Source organism: Rhinolophus ferrumequinum, chromosome 18, assembly GCF_004115265.2.
Source record: "Rhinolophus ferrumequinum isolate MPI-CBG mRhiFer1 chromosome 18, mRhiFer1_v1.p, whole genome shotgun sequence".
In the NCBI taxonomy this organism is placed as follows: domain Eukaryota; kingdom Metazoa; phylum Chordata; class Mammalia; order Chiroptera; family Rhinolophidae; genus Rhinolophus; species Rhinolophus ferrumequinum.
Genome location: NC_046301.1, coordinates 8,478,467 through 8,496,265, shown reverse-complemented (window position 1 = coordinate 8,496,265; position 17,799 = coordinate 8,478,467). Strand labels below are relative to the sequence as shown.

The window sequence follows — 17,799 nt, the reverse complement described above, 5'->3', positions numbered from 1 at the left end:
CATTTGTGTCTCTGGCTCCTAGCCCAGTGTCTGCTGCACATTATTATAAATATCTAGTGAGGAAGAATGTATAATTCTCTGCACAAAAATGCATTTATTTAAACTTAATCACTGTATTCTAAGTATTGACAGCAAAAACAAGAAGTGCCACGGAAAAACAAAAATTAGCACGATCTGATTGTATAATAAAGAGTAACACTACATTGTGAGCACTGATAGCACTGACTCATCTGGGGAAAGTGAAAGGAAGAGATTCAGGATGAAAAGTGACCTCATATAACCAGAGTTATGCTCCTTTCAACTGAGGCGATACTCAAACATTCTTCTCTTAGACATTCTTTGTGGTCCTTTAAAATAAAGGCAAAGGAGAGTTAAAAACGATCAACATGCCGGATCTTGGACTATGGCCCTAAGATTATCAGTTTTATCAAGATCGTTTTTATTTCATGGCCTGATACCAAACCAGATTGGTAAGAGTCTAGAATGTGGCCATTTTCCATCTGTTGAAAGGTAGGTAGCTTTTACTCCTCAATTACCTTTCCTAGAAAAAGGAGATACGTCTCTAGTTGTCAGCTGGCCAAAGATAACTCACACATTTCAAAGCACCAGCATGATTCTTGACTAAAAGAAGTTTTCACTTAATATAGTTAATTTTGTATGACAAGGACATCATCATAAACTATACAGGCATAAAGTATTCCTAATGTTTAAAATCTTATCAGAATTTAGATGAGTAAAACACGACATTCTAACTGATTTTAAACTAAAAATCACAAAATTTTTAATTTAAACTTTAATGTGCAATGACTCTTAAAATTAGATTAAATTTTAAAAGTAGAAAAAATAAAAGAATCAAGAAGCCTGGTCAATATATGTATATTAAATAATCATGGTGTATAATTTTTAAAAATCACATTGTACAACCTGAATATATAAAATTTTTATTTGTCAATCATACCTCAATAAAGCTGGGAAATAAAGAAGGCTGGTCAATATTTAAAAGCAGATAAAATTGTTTGTATGCAGTCAGCTGCATTTGGGGGGAAATATTTAAAAACTATTATCAAGACAGTAATAATCCCTATTTTTAGAAATTTATTACCAGAGGTACCCTTTTCAAGGCCAACTTTAATTATATGACAAACACTAACACATTAGTAATTCTTTAAAAATGAGCTTTATATATTTATATATTTTTATTGAAAATATTAAACATTATTTTTAAAAATTCATTCATAATCCCACCAGCCCATCCTACTGTTCTTTGAATTATAATGTACAATAAATCTCCTCTGATGAATAAAACCTTCCAAAAGAAAAATACCTAGCTATCTTCTCTTTGTTGGCAAGGAGTGACTATAATGTGTTCAATTTTGCTTATCTGTAGCTATCTGTGGTATTTCAGGGGCACCAAGTTATCTTTGTCTACCTAACGTGAATTAAGTAAACATCTTTTCTAAAACAAGTCTCAGAGTTGATTTTATTAAGAAGTAGAAAAGACACATGAGGTCTAAATTCAGTTACAGTGGTATCTCGGTTTTCGAACGTCTCTGTTGACAAACATTTCGGTTTATGAACACCATAAATTTTATGGATCTATGGTATCATTAGATAGTAAAATTCACGCTAAATTTGCAGTTTTAGAGATTGATTTTAAAAGTCTGGAACGGATTAATCCATTTTGCATTACTTTCTATGGGGAAACCGTGCCTTGGTTTTCAAACATTTCAGAACTCGAACGTTCTTTCGGAATGGATTATGTTCGAAAACCGAGGTACCACTGTAATTGTGATAAACTAGGTTACAATTAGAAGCAATCTACACAGAGAATAGGGGAGAAATCCCTTATGAAACTTTTCTGAGGCCTGATGACCACGTTTCTCTACAAAACATTTAATATCATTCCAAATGGAAAAGATCAACCTTAATAAATTTTTTTATGTTTCCTGTAAACTTGATATTGAAAAATGGGCCCTTGGTATTAGAATACTGTATTAAAAAAGGCTGAGTATAAAATTAGTATATTGGGGGGGGTGAAATATTAAGCGAATTAAACAAGAATATAAAAAATTAGAGATCATATGTGGGAACAATCAAGAGTTATCTGATGAAAATTAATATATGGTTAAGGTGAGGAATAGTTGAAGAGACACTGTTTTAGAAATAATCTTAGAAGGATGTGTAAAAGTATTTGTTCGGTGGGTGGTTTTGACCCAAACAAGCAACATGTATTATATTACATGGACCAAAAGACTGTTCTGTGGGTGGCATCTGCTCTGGTGGGTAATGCTCAATATATGCCTACAGAAATACAAACATAAGCATAAATATATGAAATCCTTGAATAAGGATCTGATGCAGTGAACGGCTTGGTGGTCAGGGTGTTCTTTTAGTATCTGAAATTGAGGATTTAGTAGTATCCAAAAGAAAGTATGTGGGAGCCTTTGAGGTGGTGTTCCTTGAAAATGTGAGAAGTCTAGAATTTGGGGAAATTCTGAACGTGGACTTTGTGACAGGATAGATGGGAGCCTTGAAGGCTGTCCTGGCACTGTCCTGGCACTGGGCCTCGGGAAGGAATGGAGCGGAGGGAGGGGGAGACAAAAGATGAGTGACATCCTAGGGAGGCAGGTATCACAAAGACAGGCTGGGTCTGCTGGAGCGTCTGTGAGAGCGGGCAGACCAGTGTGACTGTGGAGGAAGATGGGTCCTTAGAGAAACAAGTATGATGCAGAACAGGGAAGTTGTCCTTTCCAGCTGTGATTCTCATGGATGGCGAGAGAGGTCAAAAGATAGGGTGTGACTCACCAGAGCTCACAAAAGGAAACGAGTTGGTAGATTTAAAATAAAAATTCACCAATTTTACTTAGACGGCAACAGCAACCTAAAATAGAAGACTGGTTTGCTATGCTTTGTGAAAAGCAACAAACTTGAAAACTAACTTGAATGCTATCCTTGGCAAACAACAGTGCTTCTTTTTCTGTGGTACAAGGACATTTTCCCCTTACCATGACAAAAATTCAAACCAATACACACACCACAGAACCATCCATTAAAATTCTTTAAGGAACTATTTTAGCCGCCATTCTTTCAACTTAAGTAAAGTTGGCTTCATAATTCAAAGATAATTACACTTTAGCAAGACATTTTTAAAAAGCTTACAATGTCAGGAAATCTAGTTGTCTTGATAAAATAATAAAGGGTGAGACATAACCAAATTAAGAGTTAAGTAGTATTTTTTAAAAGGGTTTGATATATGTAAATATCAAAGATATTATGTGTTTTATAGGGAAAAAGTTATTAAGAAACATCTAATATGAGACAGTTTATATGAAGCTCTTATGAAAAGGGTTTCCTGTTGTCCCTCCATGGACATTAACCTGTGATGAGTTTCATCATTCCTCATCTCCTGTCTCCCTCAACACGATTTCTCATTTGTGCAATTTGTCCATCATTTCTTTCCTCCTTCCCGCCCAGTTACCTCAGGTCTTAGGACGTGCTCTCTATAACCCCTCACTTCCAAACTCTTGTTACTTTCATTACCCCTCTCTACTTCTATCTTCAACCCATCCCATCTAACAAGCAATGCCTCCAGCTTCTGCCAAACAAACAAACAAACAAGTCCTCTCCCTCCCCATTAGCTACCATGCCATCCTCTCCACATAGGGGAGCAGGGAGGCTGTCAGAATCTGAAGCAGCTCCAGACCAGACCATCTTACCTGGTTTGCTGTGTCTCTCACAACATCTTCGCTGCTCTCTGCTGTCTGATCCTTTCTCCCTGGGCTGGCAGATGCTCTGAATATTCCTTCGTCAAAATTCTAAAGGGATTGAATCTACTTGGCTCAGCAAATTCTCTCTCCTTGATCCTCTTCTCTTTGGGGTAGCCTCATTGCATTACTCAAGACAAAACCTGGAAGGCATCTAGGACTCCTCTTTCACCCGCAGGAAAAACTGTCCTCTTCACTTCCCACATACCACAAATCTAATCGACTCCTCGTCCACATCCACAGCCAATGCCTTACCTCAGGCCTTTATGACCTCTTCTGGACTACTCTAAAGCTGACCACCTGGTTTTCCAACCCCTAGTCCCATTCAGAGTGATATATTCCTAAAATGCAAATCTGCTAAACTTCTCGCATTTTCACTTTACATTTCCAAAGACAGTTAAATTTATAGTGTGTGTGTGTGTGTGTGTGTGTGTGTGTGTGTGTGTGTGTGTGTAAGAAAAGGCAGTGAGCATAGGGAAATATTATTTCTTCAAAATCAAGGAATTTCATCATGGGACCTACTATTTCAGAATCTCAAGTAGATGCAGATAAGATTCTGACTTGTCAGGGTTTCCGTTCATGCTGACTCAGCCAAAAACTGCTTCATGGACTTACTGCCTGACAGAGTCTCCAACCTCTCTCAAGTATATCATCCTCCCTACCCCTCAGAAGAGAGGAAGCTAATTCCTGATGCCAACAAGAGCAAAACATCCATAAATAGGAGGTATAGCACTTTCAAAATACATCTAATTACCTAAAGGCATCATCTCTAACGCAAAATGTCAATGCTTAGAGTATCACAGTAACTTATTTTGAAAGAGGTTTATTTTAACCTATCAGGAATGGAAAATAAATAGCTCAACAAAAGCTCAGCAGTCAGGCTAAATTAGACACCAGAAACGTCAAGGAAAGGGTATAATTAGCTTTAACGACACAACCACATACGCAAACACACTTCACAGCAATAAGGACTTTAATAAGACAGAGAATAGAAAATTCCATGACTGTTTAAAAGGACTTTTCTAGAAAGTGGATTTTCATCAGCACCTATGGTAGTTAATAATGGCAAGCTGGTCATCACATATGTACTTATTATTGTTCTTGTTCCTGTTTTAATTAGGATGAGTTTTACTTGTAGATATTTCTCTCTCTTTTTTGAACAATCTCCAAAAACTAAAAATGTTAACAAGATCAAAAATGTTTTAAATATCTTAAGTGTGTACATATAACTCACCCATTGTACACGATAATTTCCAGAATCTTAAAAAAAGAAAATAGTCCAAGATGCCCCGATTTTATGTAATTCACCATAAAACCCAGACAACGAGTGTCCATACCTGCATAGGTCCAGGAATGCAAGACAGAACTCTCTCTATGTTCTCAGAGGTCACGTCAACATCATTCACAGCAACAAGGACATCACCTGAACACAGAATAACAATAACAGACAGTTGTGCGAATAACAAAACCAAAAAGACCTAGAATCGGAATCTATTCTGGCTCTTCAAAGAATAGTGGAAAATGTGGTACAGGCATTCAGCGACTTGTCCAAGGTTACAAAGCTCATTAGTGGCAGAGCTAATCTCCCATTGCAATTCTTTTTTAAACTATAATACAGCCTAACATTGCACCATAACCAAATACAACCTATGAATATTTAAAGAGGTGAATATCGTCGTGTTTGATACAACTGGGAGAATTACGTAAACCCAAAGGACAAATGGAAAATTTGTAGCATAAACCAAGTCTTACACATAACAAAATTGAATCTAACCGCTTAAAAAAAAATTCAGCTGAAATTTTAATTAAATCCATGTGGCCCCTCATAACAATATGCTGAGATATTCACTGTTACTGATCTGTGTCTACAGGCAGCTCTTTGTTTCAAAGTTCCCACCATATCAAAATCCTTAGTAGGTTTTGGTAAAAATCTCCTTTGCCATGGCTTTTCTTTAAATGTGTATGTTGATCAAATTTGGTGGCTTTAATAAAATAAAGATCAGTGTTAAAGTGGAAATTTACTCTCACACAATTATTAAAGGTAATATCAAAACACCAATGAGCTACATATTAATAATAATATATACATACCAAGGTTATTTTCTTTTCTTATCCCTAAATATATCATTAGGAAATTGATCAATTCATACTCATCCATTAATACGTCCAACGAATATTTATTGTACACCCACTGTGCACCAGGCACTGTTCTAGGCATTGCAGGTAGAGAATTAAACAAAACAGACAAAGATCCTTACCTACTTGGAACTTAATACTCTTTGGAGAAGATAGATAATAAATAAGTATATAGATAATATAGTGTCAGCAGATAATTCTCCATCCTTCTCTTGTGTTTTTGTACCTCTTGCCAAGCCAAGGTACTGAAAGTCTATTCTGGGTTATCTTTTCGAAGATGTTTGTATAGAGAACCATCTTGGATGAGGGGCAGTGTCTCCTTCCAGAGCCAAGGTCAAGTTTCTTTAATGAACAGTATAATAAGGATAGTGCCTCCATCAGTCTCTTATTATTAATAATTGTTCTTTCTAAAAGATTCATGTTCCCCAGGGTCCAAGTTCCTCAACCTTTCATGCAGCTCACTACAGGTATGTGTTTAGGTGTCACCTGGCCCTCTTCATGTCGCCTGGTGGGAATGAGGGTTGGGGAACAGGCGAAAATGCTCTTGCTTTAGCTATTGCTATTTCTCCCTTGCCCCTCTGCCTTCCTTCCCTGTCCTCCATGACATTCTGTACGGGGGAGGCACTAAGTGAAGAGTGAGCAGGAAGAGTCAGGGACCCTCCTTCCCGCAGGCTTTCAAGCACCTGCACTAGGTGTAGACTAGGTTCAAGAGATGCTCCTCCGGTGAGTGTTCTGCAGGAACGAGCACTGAATCATCAGATGGTCAGGCAACTATTGCAGCACTCTGAGTGACCTGGTAACTTTTCTGAAAAGTAAGAACTTGCCACCTAAAATAAACTTCCAACTTCAGTTCAACCTGCGGGGGAAAAAGCAACATAACCCCCATTTTTCAAAATAGGAGATTAAACAAGTGTACTATACCAAATTATTTATAGCTGTAGTGATTTAAAAAAAAAAGGAACAATGAACACAATATTGGAATATAGATGTAAAACAATTCTATCCATGGGTTAGGTTGTCAGTAGATGATCAGGACACCTAAATAGTGACACCATTTAAAACTTGCTCCTTTAAATTAAAACTCCACTGGAAAACGTCCCAAATGACACCTTTTCTCCAAACCATAACAAATACAGTTGAGTGTTATAGGGAGTATCACCTGAAAGCATCACGTCTAATAAACCCCTAAAAGCAGGAAACACGTATATAGTAAAAGACATGAAAATAAATTCTAGAGTGAGTGTAGTATTCATATTTTTAAATGATTAGTAGAAAATGTTCTCTGTTTTTTTTTTTTTTTTTTTTTTAAATAAAAGTGCTATATCCACTTCACATTCTCTCAGATACTTGTTTTCCTCTGAGCACCTCCGTGAGGTGGCTCAGACTGCAGACTTCCCGGACTTCACATCACTGCACTGGGCAGCCTGCACTCTAGGAAAGTTCTTTTTCCACAAATACATGGGAGTCATTAGTATGCACTGTCTCATCTCAAAAGCTGAAAGGAAATGAACTGCATGAATTGGTTTGAATCGTTAAATAAAAAATGGTCTGAGGATTATTGACAGGGAAAAATAAGAGGAAAATGTTATTCAGTCAAGAATGAAATAAAACACAAAGATGTGAGATCAGTTTATCACAGTGCTTAGGTCAGTTCCTTAATGTAAAGTTAATTATTTGCGAAAACCCATCAATTTCTCTGCATCTATTTAATATCAATAAACAAATGTGTACTGAAGGGCTACTACGAACACACCAAGGGCTATGAAAATATACACGCAAATTTTGTTTACTGTTTTACTTACACCATAAACAAAATGAATATACAGTTTAAGAAATTCCTTTTGAATCAAAATTATTACACATAAAGGTAGGAAAAAGGATGTATATCAAAATATGGCCTAGGTGTATGTGCCTGCCTTTCCTCCATCTCTTCCTCCCTCCATCCCTCCCTTCTTTTTTGGCTTATATTTTCTAAGCTGTCCACAATAAACATATTATTACTATTGTAAAAATAAAAAAAATTTAAACTCCTATTTTATACAAAGACACAAAACAACCTACTGTGGTAGGAAGAATACTTGTCCTCCAAAGATGTCTACGTCCTAATCTCTGAAATCTATGAATGTTACCTGCCAGTGATAAAAGAGACTGTGCAGATGGAATTACGTTAAGGATCCTGAGATGGGGAGATTTTTCAAGTGAGCCCAATGTAATCACAAAGGTCTTTACAGGAGGGGGATAGGAGGGTCAGAGTCACAGAGAGACTTGAAGATGCTATGCTGCTGGCTTTGAAGATGGAGGAAGGGACCAAAGGCAAAGAATACAGGTGGCCTCTAGAAGCTGGCCAAGGAAAGGGATTCCCCTTGGAACCTCCAGAAGGGACGCAGCTCTGTGGACACTTTGATTGTAGTGTAGGAAGAAACATTTCTGACTTCTGGCTTCCGGAACTGCAGGATGATGAATTTGAACTGTTTTAAATTATTAAGTTTGTGGTAATTTGTCACAGCAGCAGTAGAAAATGAATACACCCACCTAACAATACAAAGCAATGTTGGTTGACTCAGCACCAACTGAGACTGGAGGAGCATGAATGCTAACGAACAGAGATATAAGGAACATCTGGCGGTCATTGGGGAAAACAATCAGTCTCGTTACAAAAGGGGACTTACACAAAGAAGGGCTGGGAAATAGGTATGGAATGGTGCGGTGGGATCGGATTGTAAATTTCAGCTGATCATTGAAATTGAGTCCAGTTTGACTTCAGGGAGAGAGAATCTGGTTTTGGAAACATAGTCACCATACTGACATTTTACACATTCACACAAATACAGTTACTCTCAATGCCATTACTGGCAAATTCCTAAGTTTTAAGAGAATGAATTTTATTGTATTTTTTAGCTTGAATATCAATCCCTCATCTATATAATATGCAGGCACTAAAAGAAAATTAAGGACCCTCCCAGCCTACCATCCTAGAAGTCCTTGAATAATGGTAGTTCATATATTCTATGATTCAGAACATTTGATTAAGTAGATTATCACATTCTCTGATGATGCTGGACAAGTTAGTGCAGTTGTTATTTCTCCTTGAAATACCAAAAAAAAAAAAGAAAAAATACTACAGAAATGTTGTAAAAAATTACTGGTGATCCCAATACTATAGCAATGATTATTCTGCAAATTATTTTTGGTCTTTACCTATGTTCACACAAATGAGGTATCACGGATTTTTTTCCTTTTAAACCTCTCAAGTAATAAGAATTTTTATGCTGGTATATAGTTTTTTGGATTATAATTTTAATAGTCGAGTAAATGTATTAAATTATAATTAAATGACCATACCCTTGTGTTTGACATTTTCATGCTTTTTATTATTTACTATTACTAAAAAAAAAAAAAGCTTCAATGAATGTTTTCAAGTGAATAGTTTTTCCTTTTACATCTGGCGTCAGCATACTTTTTCTATAAAGGGTAAGATAATAAAAAAGGGTAAATATTTTAGGCTCTGAGGGCCATATGTTCTTTGTCGCAACTACTCAACTCTGTTCCAATAAAATTTTATTTATGAACACTGATATCTGAATTTCATATAATGTTCATATGTCATAAAATATTATTCTTTTCATTTTTTTTAACTACTGTAAAAGAAAAACCATTCTCGGTTTGCAAGTGGTACAAAAACAAGTGGGGGGGCCTAAAAGGACCTGTGGGCTGTGGTTTGCAGATCTGTTTCACATTATTTCTTTAGGATAAATGTCTCAAAGGGTACTAATTGGGTTAAATGGTACATTGTTGTACCTTAATATAATTTCCAAGTTACATTTTGAAAAGATTAAATAATTTTTTTTCTTTTTTTGCTTCAAATAGAATCCTTTGGCACTTCCTCCACCCATTCTAGGGTGCAACGTTGCAAAGGGAAACAGCTCTGTGAATGGCAATCGGAACACATGGGGCCCGGCTTTATCGCTAAATGAATGTCTCTGTTCTTGGGAAAATCCTGTAATCCCCTTGGTACACATCTGTAGAAGGAAGTACCTGCACTAGAAGTTCTCTAGAAAGGCTTCAAAACTCTAAAATTCTGTCTTTCCAATTAACTCACTACCTCAGTTTCTTTCCTTTAGTACTAGGTAAAGTACAACAGGTTTAAAAATGTGGGAAAGAAATGATGTGAGAGAAGAGAGACTGACAAACACAGTAGAGTTACTTCTATTAAGAAAACAGAAATGTTCCAAGTATCACAGATAGTGAAAAAAATGCATATCAAATAATATTAGAGAATAAAACCATACATTAGATGTTCATAAAAACCAAATCTATCTTCAAAAAACAAAAGCAAAATACACACACTTCAAATATTTTAACTGCAAACAACGAAAATGACCATCAACAGTGGAACGGAAAAACAAATACTGTATATTCATACAATGAAATATTGCATAGTGACAAGAATATTTCTCCTACATTATAAACTAGAGAATAGATACAAGAGAATACACCTCCACATTCCATTTATATGAAGTTCAAGAAGAGGCAACATCAACTGTGAATAGAAAACTGTGACTTTTAGAAGATTATTTTTTGGAAGGGGTATTGACTTGGAGGAAGGACCACGGAGCCTTCTGAGTACCGGAAATGTTCTATATTTTGACCTAGTAGTTACACAGTTACATACAAAGTTATATGTCAAAATTCACCAACTGTACACTTCAGATTTGTGCATGTTATGAATGCATGTTATACCTCAAAAAGTTTTTTTAAAAGTAAACAAAAAAATTCAAAATATTTAAAAGAGAAACACAGCACAAGTGTGTCATACGAAACAAGTCTATTCAGTGAGCACAGGTGAGAACATTAGGAACTACACTAAAAGAGCCTGAAATAAAAACTTTGTTTTATTGTTCAGTAAAAACAGTCTGCAGGGGGTATGCATGTTTCGAACATTAATATGTGATTTCTCTAACCCTATCCTTTCCAATCCTTAAAAAACACCTAGTTAAAATGACTGAAAATCAGTAATCTTGAAGAAAGAAAATCACCAGGGTAATAGGCAGTTTCTAGGATGTATAGAAAAGGAGGACTTCCATTGGCTCTGGTCTGGGGGCGGGGGCTGGCTACGGGAGTTCAGGAGCTATCAGGTGAATGTCAAACTTGAAGAAAAAACTCAGAAATAGAAATACAAAGAGTAAAGATGCAAGTCCTTGGTAGCAGGGACAGCAAAATGCACCAAAAAAGGCAGCAAAACTCTTGAAATCCCAGCAGAGAAGAATCGGAATAGAACAGAACCCTGCTGTCTTGAAAGGAAAAGAATGAAGGGTCCCGAGTCTCACTGTGTTGGCTGACTAAAGGCACTTCCATCAAAGGAGGGTGACTCCCCAGCTAGCTAGCGGCGGCAGCTACCCCAGCAAACTGCGTTACTAAGGCACTGTCTTCATGACCCTCCTGCCTGTGGGGTCACCTCCCAGGTCAGCACAGAGGGCAGTGTGAAAGGGAACTGTGACAGAAACAAGTGAGAAACTGCCAGCATGGAAGCGCCCTGTGGGATTCGCAAGCCCACTCTGGTATCAAAACAGTCCATTCGTTATTCCCAAAGCATATAATTTTAAAAATACAGAACATAATCATAAATTAAAAAAAAATTGGAAACGTAGATAATCACCCATAATGCCTCTAGACTAGGCTTCAAAACTCTAAAATTTTTACCCAACACTATTAGCATTTTGTTATATTTATATTGACTTCTAATTGTTTTCCCTGTGTATATTCTCTTCACATAGTTCATTCATTCATTCAATAAATGTTTCTGAGGGCTTATTTTGAGCCAAGCATTTTGCTGTACAACATGGATGAAATAATCATTCTATTCTGATCAATCCTTTTTTTTTTTACTTATTAGTAAATCAAGAACTTTTCCATTATAAGATTTAAATTATAATCCTCCTTTTTATAACTTTCAATTGCCTTTTAACACACATGCAAAAAAGTGCACAAATTGTAGGAATACAGTACAATGAATTATCACAAAGTGAACTCATCCATGTAACCACACTCAGGTCAAAAAAGTAGACTACTAGCATCTTGTGTATCTTTACATTATGTTAAAGATAAGCAGGAGCACCACCATGGTAGTCTCTTCCTCTCTCTGGTTGACTTCCTTTCCTCCCATACAGATGGCACAAAAAGATCAGGCCCAAAGGTGCCTGGCATCCCTAGAAGGTTCAGCCGACTGCAGTGAAGATCTGCGAGAGGACATAGGGAATAGCAGGCTCACTGGTTATAATCACCTCACCACTAGATTTCAAGAGAAAAGGGTAAAAAGAATTTTAGAGATCTAAGTATAAACCAGTTCCAATAGGTATTCAGATCAGAGGAGAAGCCCTAGTTAAGTTTAAAGAGAAATGCGTTAGATGGAATTTCCCATCATGTGGGATCCTAAAATTCGTGGTGGTTAGCAACAACCCAGGCAGGATTTATAAGCTGGATTCTGGCCTCCTCTGACAGAACTAAAAGAGATGTTGTGGTCCAATCCTGTCATTTTATAAAAAAGAAAGTTGAGGACCTGATACAAGTATGCATCAGCTCTTGTTGCAATTATTTACTGCTGCATAATAAATCACCCCAAAACTCAGTAGCTTAAAGCAACTACCATTTGCAACTATGTGTGGGAACGGATGTTAACTAGACTAACTGAATGGCGGTCATTTTACAATATATACAAATATCGAAGTATTATGTCGTATACCTAGAACTAATATAATGTTATATGCCAATCATATGTCAATAACAAAATGAAATGAATAACAACCATTTATTATTTTTATCAGTTCTGGGGTTGACTGGGCTCAGCTAACATTCTCACTCATGGTTCCTCATGTAGCTGCAGCCAGATGGTGGCTGGGACTGGATTTCTCTGGCAGCTTCTTCACTCACGTCAGTTGGCCAATGCTGCAGGGTGGCTGGCCCAAAAGACAGAACTACCGATGGGCTTTGCATGTGGGCTGGCCTTCCTCACAGAATGATAGCTGCATTCCAAGAATAGCAGGCAGAAGCTGCATCATCTTTTCTTGTATGATCCCTCCTCTTTTTAAGTCACACAGACCCATTTAAGTTGTAGTCACAGGTCCACCCGGATTCAAAGGTCTGGGTGAAAGACACACAGACCATAGATTCCCATGGGAACGTATCAACATGACATTGTAAGAAGAGAATGTGGGGATCTTGTTGCGACCCTTTGAATACACACTTTGCACAGATGCCCTCCCTACACGATTCCTCCTGGCAAAACCGTCTCCTGGCACTTTCCACACTGTGAAACTGCCAGCCTACTTCTCACCCATCTCTTTCATTACATATGAGCTACTTAAGATCTGTAATCTCTATGCCTGGTACTTAGTAGATGCTCAAAAAATTATTTCCTGATTCGACGAACAAACAAATGGAATTTAGACTTGAAGTAAAAAATATTTTTAAATGTTTCTAAAGTATCAATAAAAGTTCCTTTACCCAAATCTCTTAGGCTAGGTCAGCTGAAGACTGTCAGCTTTTAGTATTGTCAATACCTCTAAGTTTCATTAATAATGTAGTCTCACATTGGTCTAATTTATCTTTAACTAAGTAATAAAGTTGCTGCTAACCCAAATGTTATATCCAACAGCTTAAAATGTATCAGCAACACAAAGTGCTCATCTTAATAAAGATTCAGAAGACCTTGTGGATTTATTTTTGTCCCTCAAAATTGGTGGGATATTTTATGGCAAACACCCTTAAAAGGAAATTTATGTATAACACCAGTGTTGCTAAATATGCCAAATGAAACAGTTAAAACCACTCTAAGAACTTAGTGTACTCAAATGCAAACATACAATTTTAAAGTATTTTTATTCATAAATTATATATTTTTGTATCATGTTATTGGATATAGGTCATTCAACCCTAAATTATCACTTGTACAATCAACTTATTTTCTTTTACTTGTCAGCAAATATAACCAAGATGAAATAAAAATGACCTAATTCAAAACTCAAAAATTAGCTAAGCCGTCCCCTGGCCTACACAAGGCACACGTATAGACTCAACGCTCTAAAGGGCAGATTTTAAGGACACTCTGCTGGCATTATACTGTCCTTAACTCTATCCCAAATAGCGTCACCACTATCCCAAATAGCGTGAAGCGGTCCTTCATCTGGCTCTACTTCTGTTTTGATGGCTTTCCTCACAAGGCCTCATTAGTCCTGCATCTCAGCACACAAGCCCGGAGGCCGACCGGCAGCACTTACCAATGAGTATCTGGCCACTCTTCATGGCAGAGCCTCCTGGGAGCAGGCCATGGACCACAAGCCTCTCTCCAGCGCCCTGTTTCCCGGCCCTTCTCCAGCTCCACTTGGTCTGATGGATGATCCCAACCAGCACTTCCAGAAGCTTCAGCTGTTCTTTGGCTTTGGTGACAGTCAGCTTTTTGGGGTTCACATAAACACTCACATCTTTGTACCTCTGTTGGACAACGATTCCTGCTTTCTGAGTGGACTGATGCTTGAGAATGGAGACAGGCCCACTGTCACTGCTATTTTTTTTATTACGGCTCTTGGGTAAAAGTCTTTTACTTTTTAAAATTTTGGTAAACCGCTTGAGTTTGGGTTCGTACTTTTTCCCTTTGTAGTCATCCTCTTCTATAATAATCTCGGTTTCACTGAACCTGACATGGTTCACAACAGGTGTCTCGGGAAGGAGGCTTTCTTCTTCATCCTCACTCAGTTCCAAATAAAATAGCTCTCCATTTTTCTGCACACTGTCCAGCCATTCAGGCTCAAGGTCACTATTAAAAAAAAAGATAATCTGAATAGCAGCTGAACATAAGAAAAACAATGATGTCTTTCTGGCCTGGGGGTGAGGGTGGGGATGATGCAGGGAGGTATAAAAGCGCTTTGATTATTTCAGTTTCTTTACTATTTCTAATTTATTGTATCAACAGCTTTTCCTGTAGGATGTTTTATATAAAGCCTTGAAGAATAGGGGTGGGGGGGGAAGGAACTGAAAAGGTGTAGTGAAAAAAAAAAAGAAAAGAAAAGGTGTAGTGATAGAAAACAAATGAAAAAAAGAGACTGACCCCTTCTAGAATCTAAGTTTGTGTTTTTTTTTTAAAGAAATTTAACTCAGTCGCTGTGTGGTTAGTGTTCACATTAGACAATTTCAGTGGACAATAATTTACATTAGTAGTTCATTATGCAATTATATCCACAGACGTAAGCCATTTGGAAATTGTACACAAAAGCATATTTGTATAGAAATTATTTAGCATGGCTGTCATGTTAAAATGAAAGCTAAAGTCGACCAGCATTAATAGACTTTGTTTATACAATAAATTTTCAAAACAGAAACATTCCCCTCGACATGAATAAAAATCTTTGGTGAAAACAATCAGTTTATAATCACAATTAATAATGATCACTTCTGTAGCCTATAATTTCTGTAAAACTCCATTTTATGAATAATTGTAGTAGGAAGAGTAAACCACATACTACATAATTCATCATGTGACTGTAAAAGAAAAAAACTTGTAACTGGGAAGTAGGACATTAAAAAAACAAAATCATTGCTATTAAAATGATTGAAATAGCATTAAAAACAAAAATACTCATCTTAAGATAATAAAACTAATCACAAACTCTACCCCGTTCGATGTTATGAACAGTTTACCTTTCAAACCGCTATTCTTTAAAGAAAAACTGGTTACAGTGGAAAAATTACCATGTGGAAAAAGTCTTTGTAGAACCATGAGCTGTAATATCTTGGCATGAAAGGGTATTCATTTGTGTTCTGATCATTCAATCAGATAGAAAACAGTCTGGTTTTCTGCAGTGTTTATTAGCAACTCTGGTTCTTTTAACTTAAAAGTCAAATGTCTCTTTCTAAATACTGTGAAAATTAATGTTTACAAAAATGCACTATCCTATTACTCAACTCTGAAACTAACCACTGCCCTGATCTGTGGTTGGTAATTAATACAGATTTTTTAACTATATATGAATGGTGAAAAAAAAAAAAAAAGCGTAACTGGCCCCAAATATCAAAACTAGTATTTTTTACCACTGTTGGTTGCCAGTGTGTGGCATCATTTTAGGCACTTAGCACCACTTACTACAGGTTATTAATCATACAACCATTGTTTCAAGCATCCCTAACAGTAAAAAAAGACGACATGTATAGAGAGAAGAAAATGAACCGAGAAGTCACAAAGACCTGGGTTCAAATTCTTTTCTATTGAGATTTTCATCCTTTCCGAGCTTTAGTTTCCCTCTGCTAGAACACAGATTATATCTACCTCAGGGGGCTGTTATCAGCAGCAACGGAAATAATGCGCCTGGAATGGTAAGTGCCAACTAATTGCCATTTCCCTTCCCTCTCACCCACAGAGTCAAAACTAAAGAGAAACTCACACCTTTATTGGATACAGCTCTGTGCTCTGCACTTTTCCAAGCCCTGGCAATGAACAAAGGTGTTTCCAACGACTTCTGTTTGCTAGGTTCCCGGCTAAGTGCCGGTGACACAGAAGCAAAACCAGATGCTGCTGTTAAGGTCCCCATAGTTCAGTATTCCCAAAGCTTCCTTACTCCTACTCCAGACGGCTGATTCCTACTTAAATGAGCATCAGGAGCATAACTGATGAGTGTGTCAGGAAGTTCCACAGAGTTGTACAGACTGGACTCCCAGACGAGTTCTACTAGAAGGAAGGATGTGTGTTAAAAACAAGGACAACAACAACCCCACCTTTCGTTGCAACTGTCCGTTAAGAACAGAGTTAAAGGACTCTGTATGCAGATACACCCTACTCCTGGAGACGGAGCTGAACCTTTCCTCCTGTTGAGCATGGGCCAGGCCTAGGGACATGCTTCCAAAGAACAGAGTGTGGGAAGTGAAAAATAGTCAACGCAGTGAAGAAATCTGGCCGACATTACCTTCACCAAGAGATGGAGGTTATGAAAAACAACGAAGGACTGAAAACTGTCACACACCAGAGGACAGTAAGACTTGATGACTAAATGCAATATGAGATCCTGGAACAGAAAAGGGACATAAGTAGAGGGCTGGTGAAATCCAAAAAAAGTCTGGAGTCTAGTTAATGGTACTGTACCGATGTTAATTTCTGAGTTTTGAATACTGTACCATAGCTGTGTAAGGTGTTGCCATTGTCAGGGGAAACTCGGTGAGGGATAGCTAGGAACTCTGTACTATCTTTGCAACTTTTCTATAAATTCAAACTTACCCAAAAATAAAAGGTTTTCTTTCCAAAAGGAATTAAATCTAGCAGTTTTAACTCAGATTTTTGCAATACAGTATTAATGCAAATATTCTTTCATCTCTTTTCTGAGGTCCTATGGTGCACACTGCAAAGCTGTCATTGTATAAATGTCTTTCAATGAGATTCCTATTTTGTTTAGTCTATCTTGCTCTAAACTGAAATAACTGTATATAGTCTGCTTGCAAAGTTTGATGGCACTTTCACTGGTTTTCAAGGCCCTAACGGATATGGTTAAAAATGAGCAGAGTCCTTCTTCCCCAAAAAAGACTTGCTAATTTGCACATAAGCAAGTTCACTTACATAAGCCGTAACATAATTAAAGAAAATGAACATCAGATAATGGTAATAAGTTTCTCAATTCCTGATGTAGTCAAGAATTCTACATTGACACTAAATCTTTTTTTCCTCCTTCTAAGTTATTGAATCTCTCAGGTGTGTATTTATATTAATATCGGCATTTTTCATGAACTGAAGTAGTATCACGATTTCCTTGACCTCCACAAAAAAACACAAAACATTTTATGGAACAGCCAGCCCTCCTGGTACATTTTCTTAAGAAAAATAGTCTTTTGCTACTACTCCAAACCTGGTACATTATACTTATTT

General features: G+C 37.1%; 1 protein-coding gene across 2 annotated transcripts in view; it reads right to left on the bottom strand.

Moving 5' to 3' along the window:
* INTU (inturned planar cell polarity protein) overlaps positions 1-17,799 on the bottom strand; it is a 61,535-nt gene that overhangs the window by 29,116 nt on the left and 14,620 nt on the right. For both annotated transcript variants that reach the window (XM_033133364.1, XM_033133362.1), the window contains exons 2-3: positions 14,174-14,709; positions 5,102-5,187 (exon numbers count right to left, since the gene is read on the bottom strand). In XM_033133364.1, coding sequence (XP_032989255.1) covers positions 5,102-5,187; positions 14,174-14,709 — 622 coding nt within the window. The remainder of the gene's footprint in view (positions 1-5,101; positions 5,188-14,173; positions 14,710-17,799) is intronic.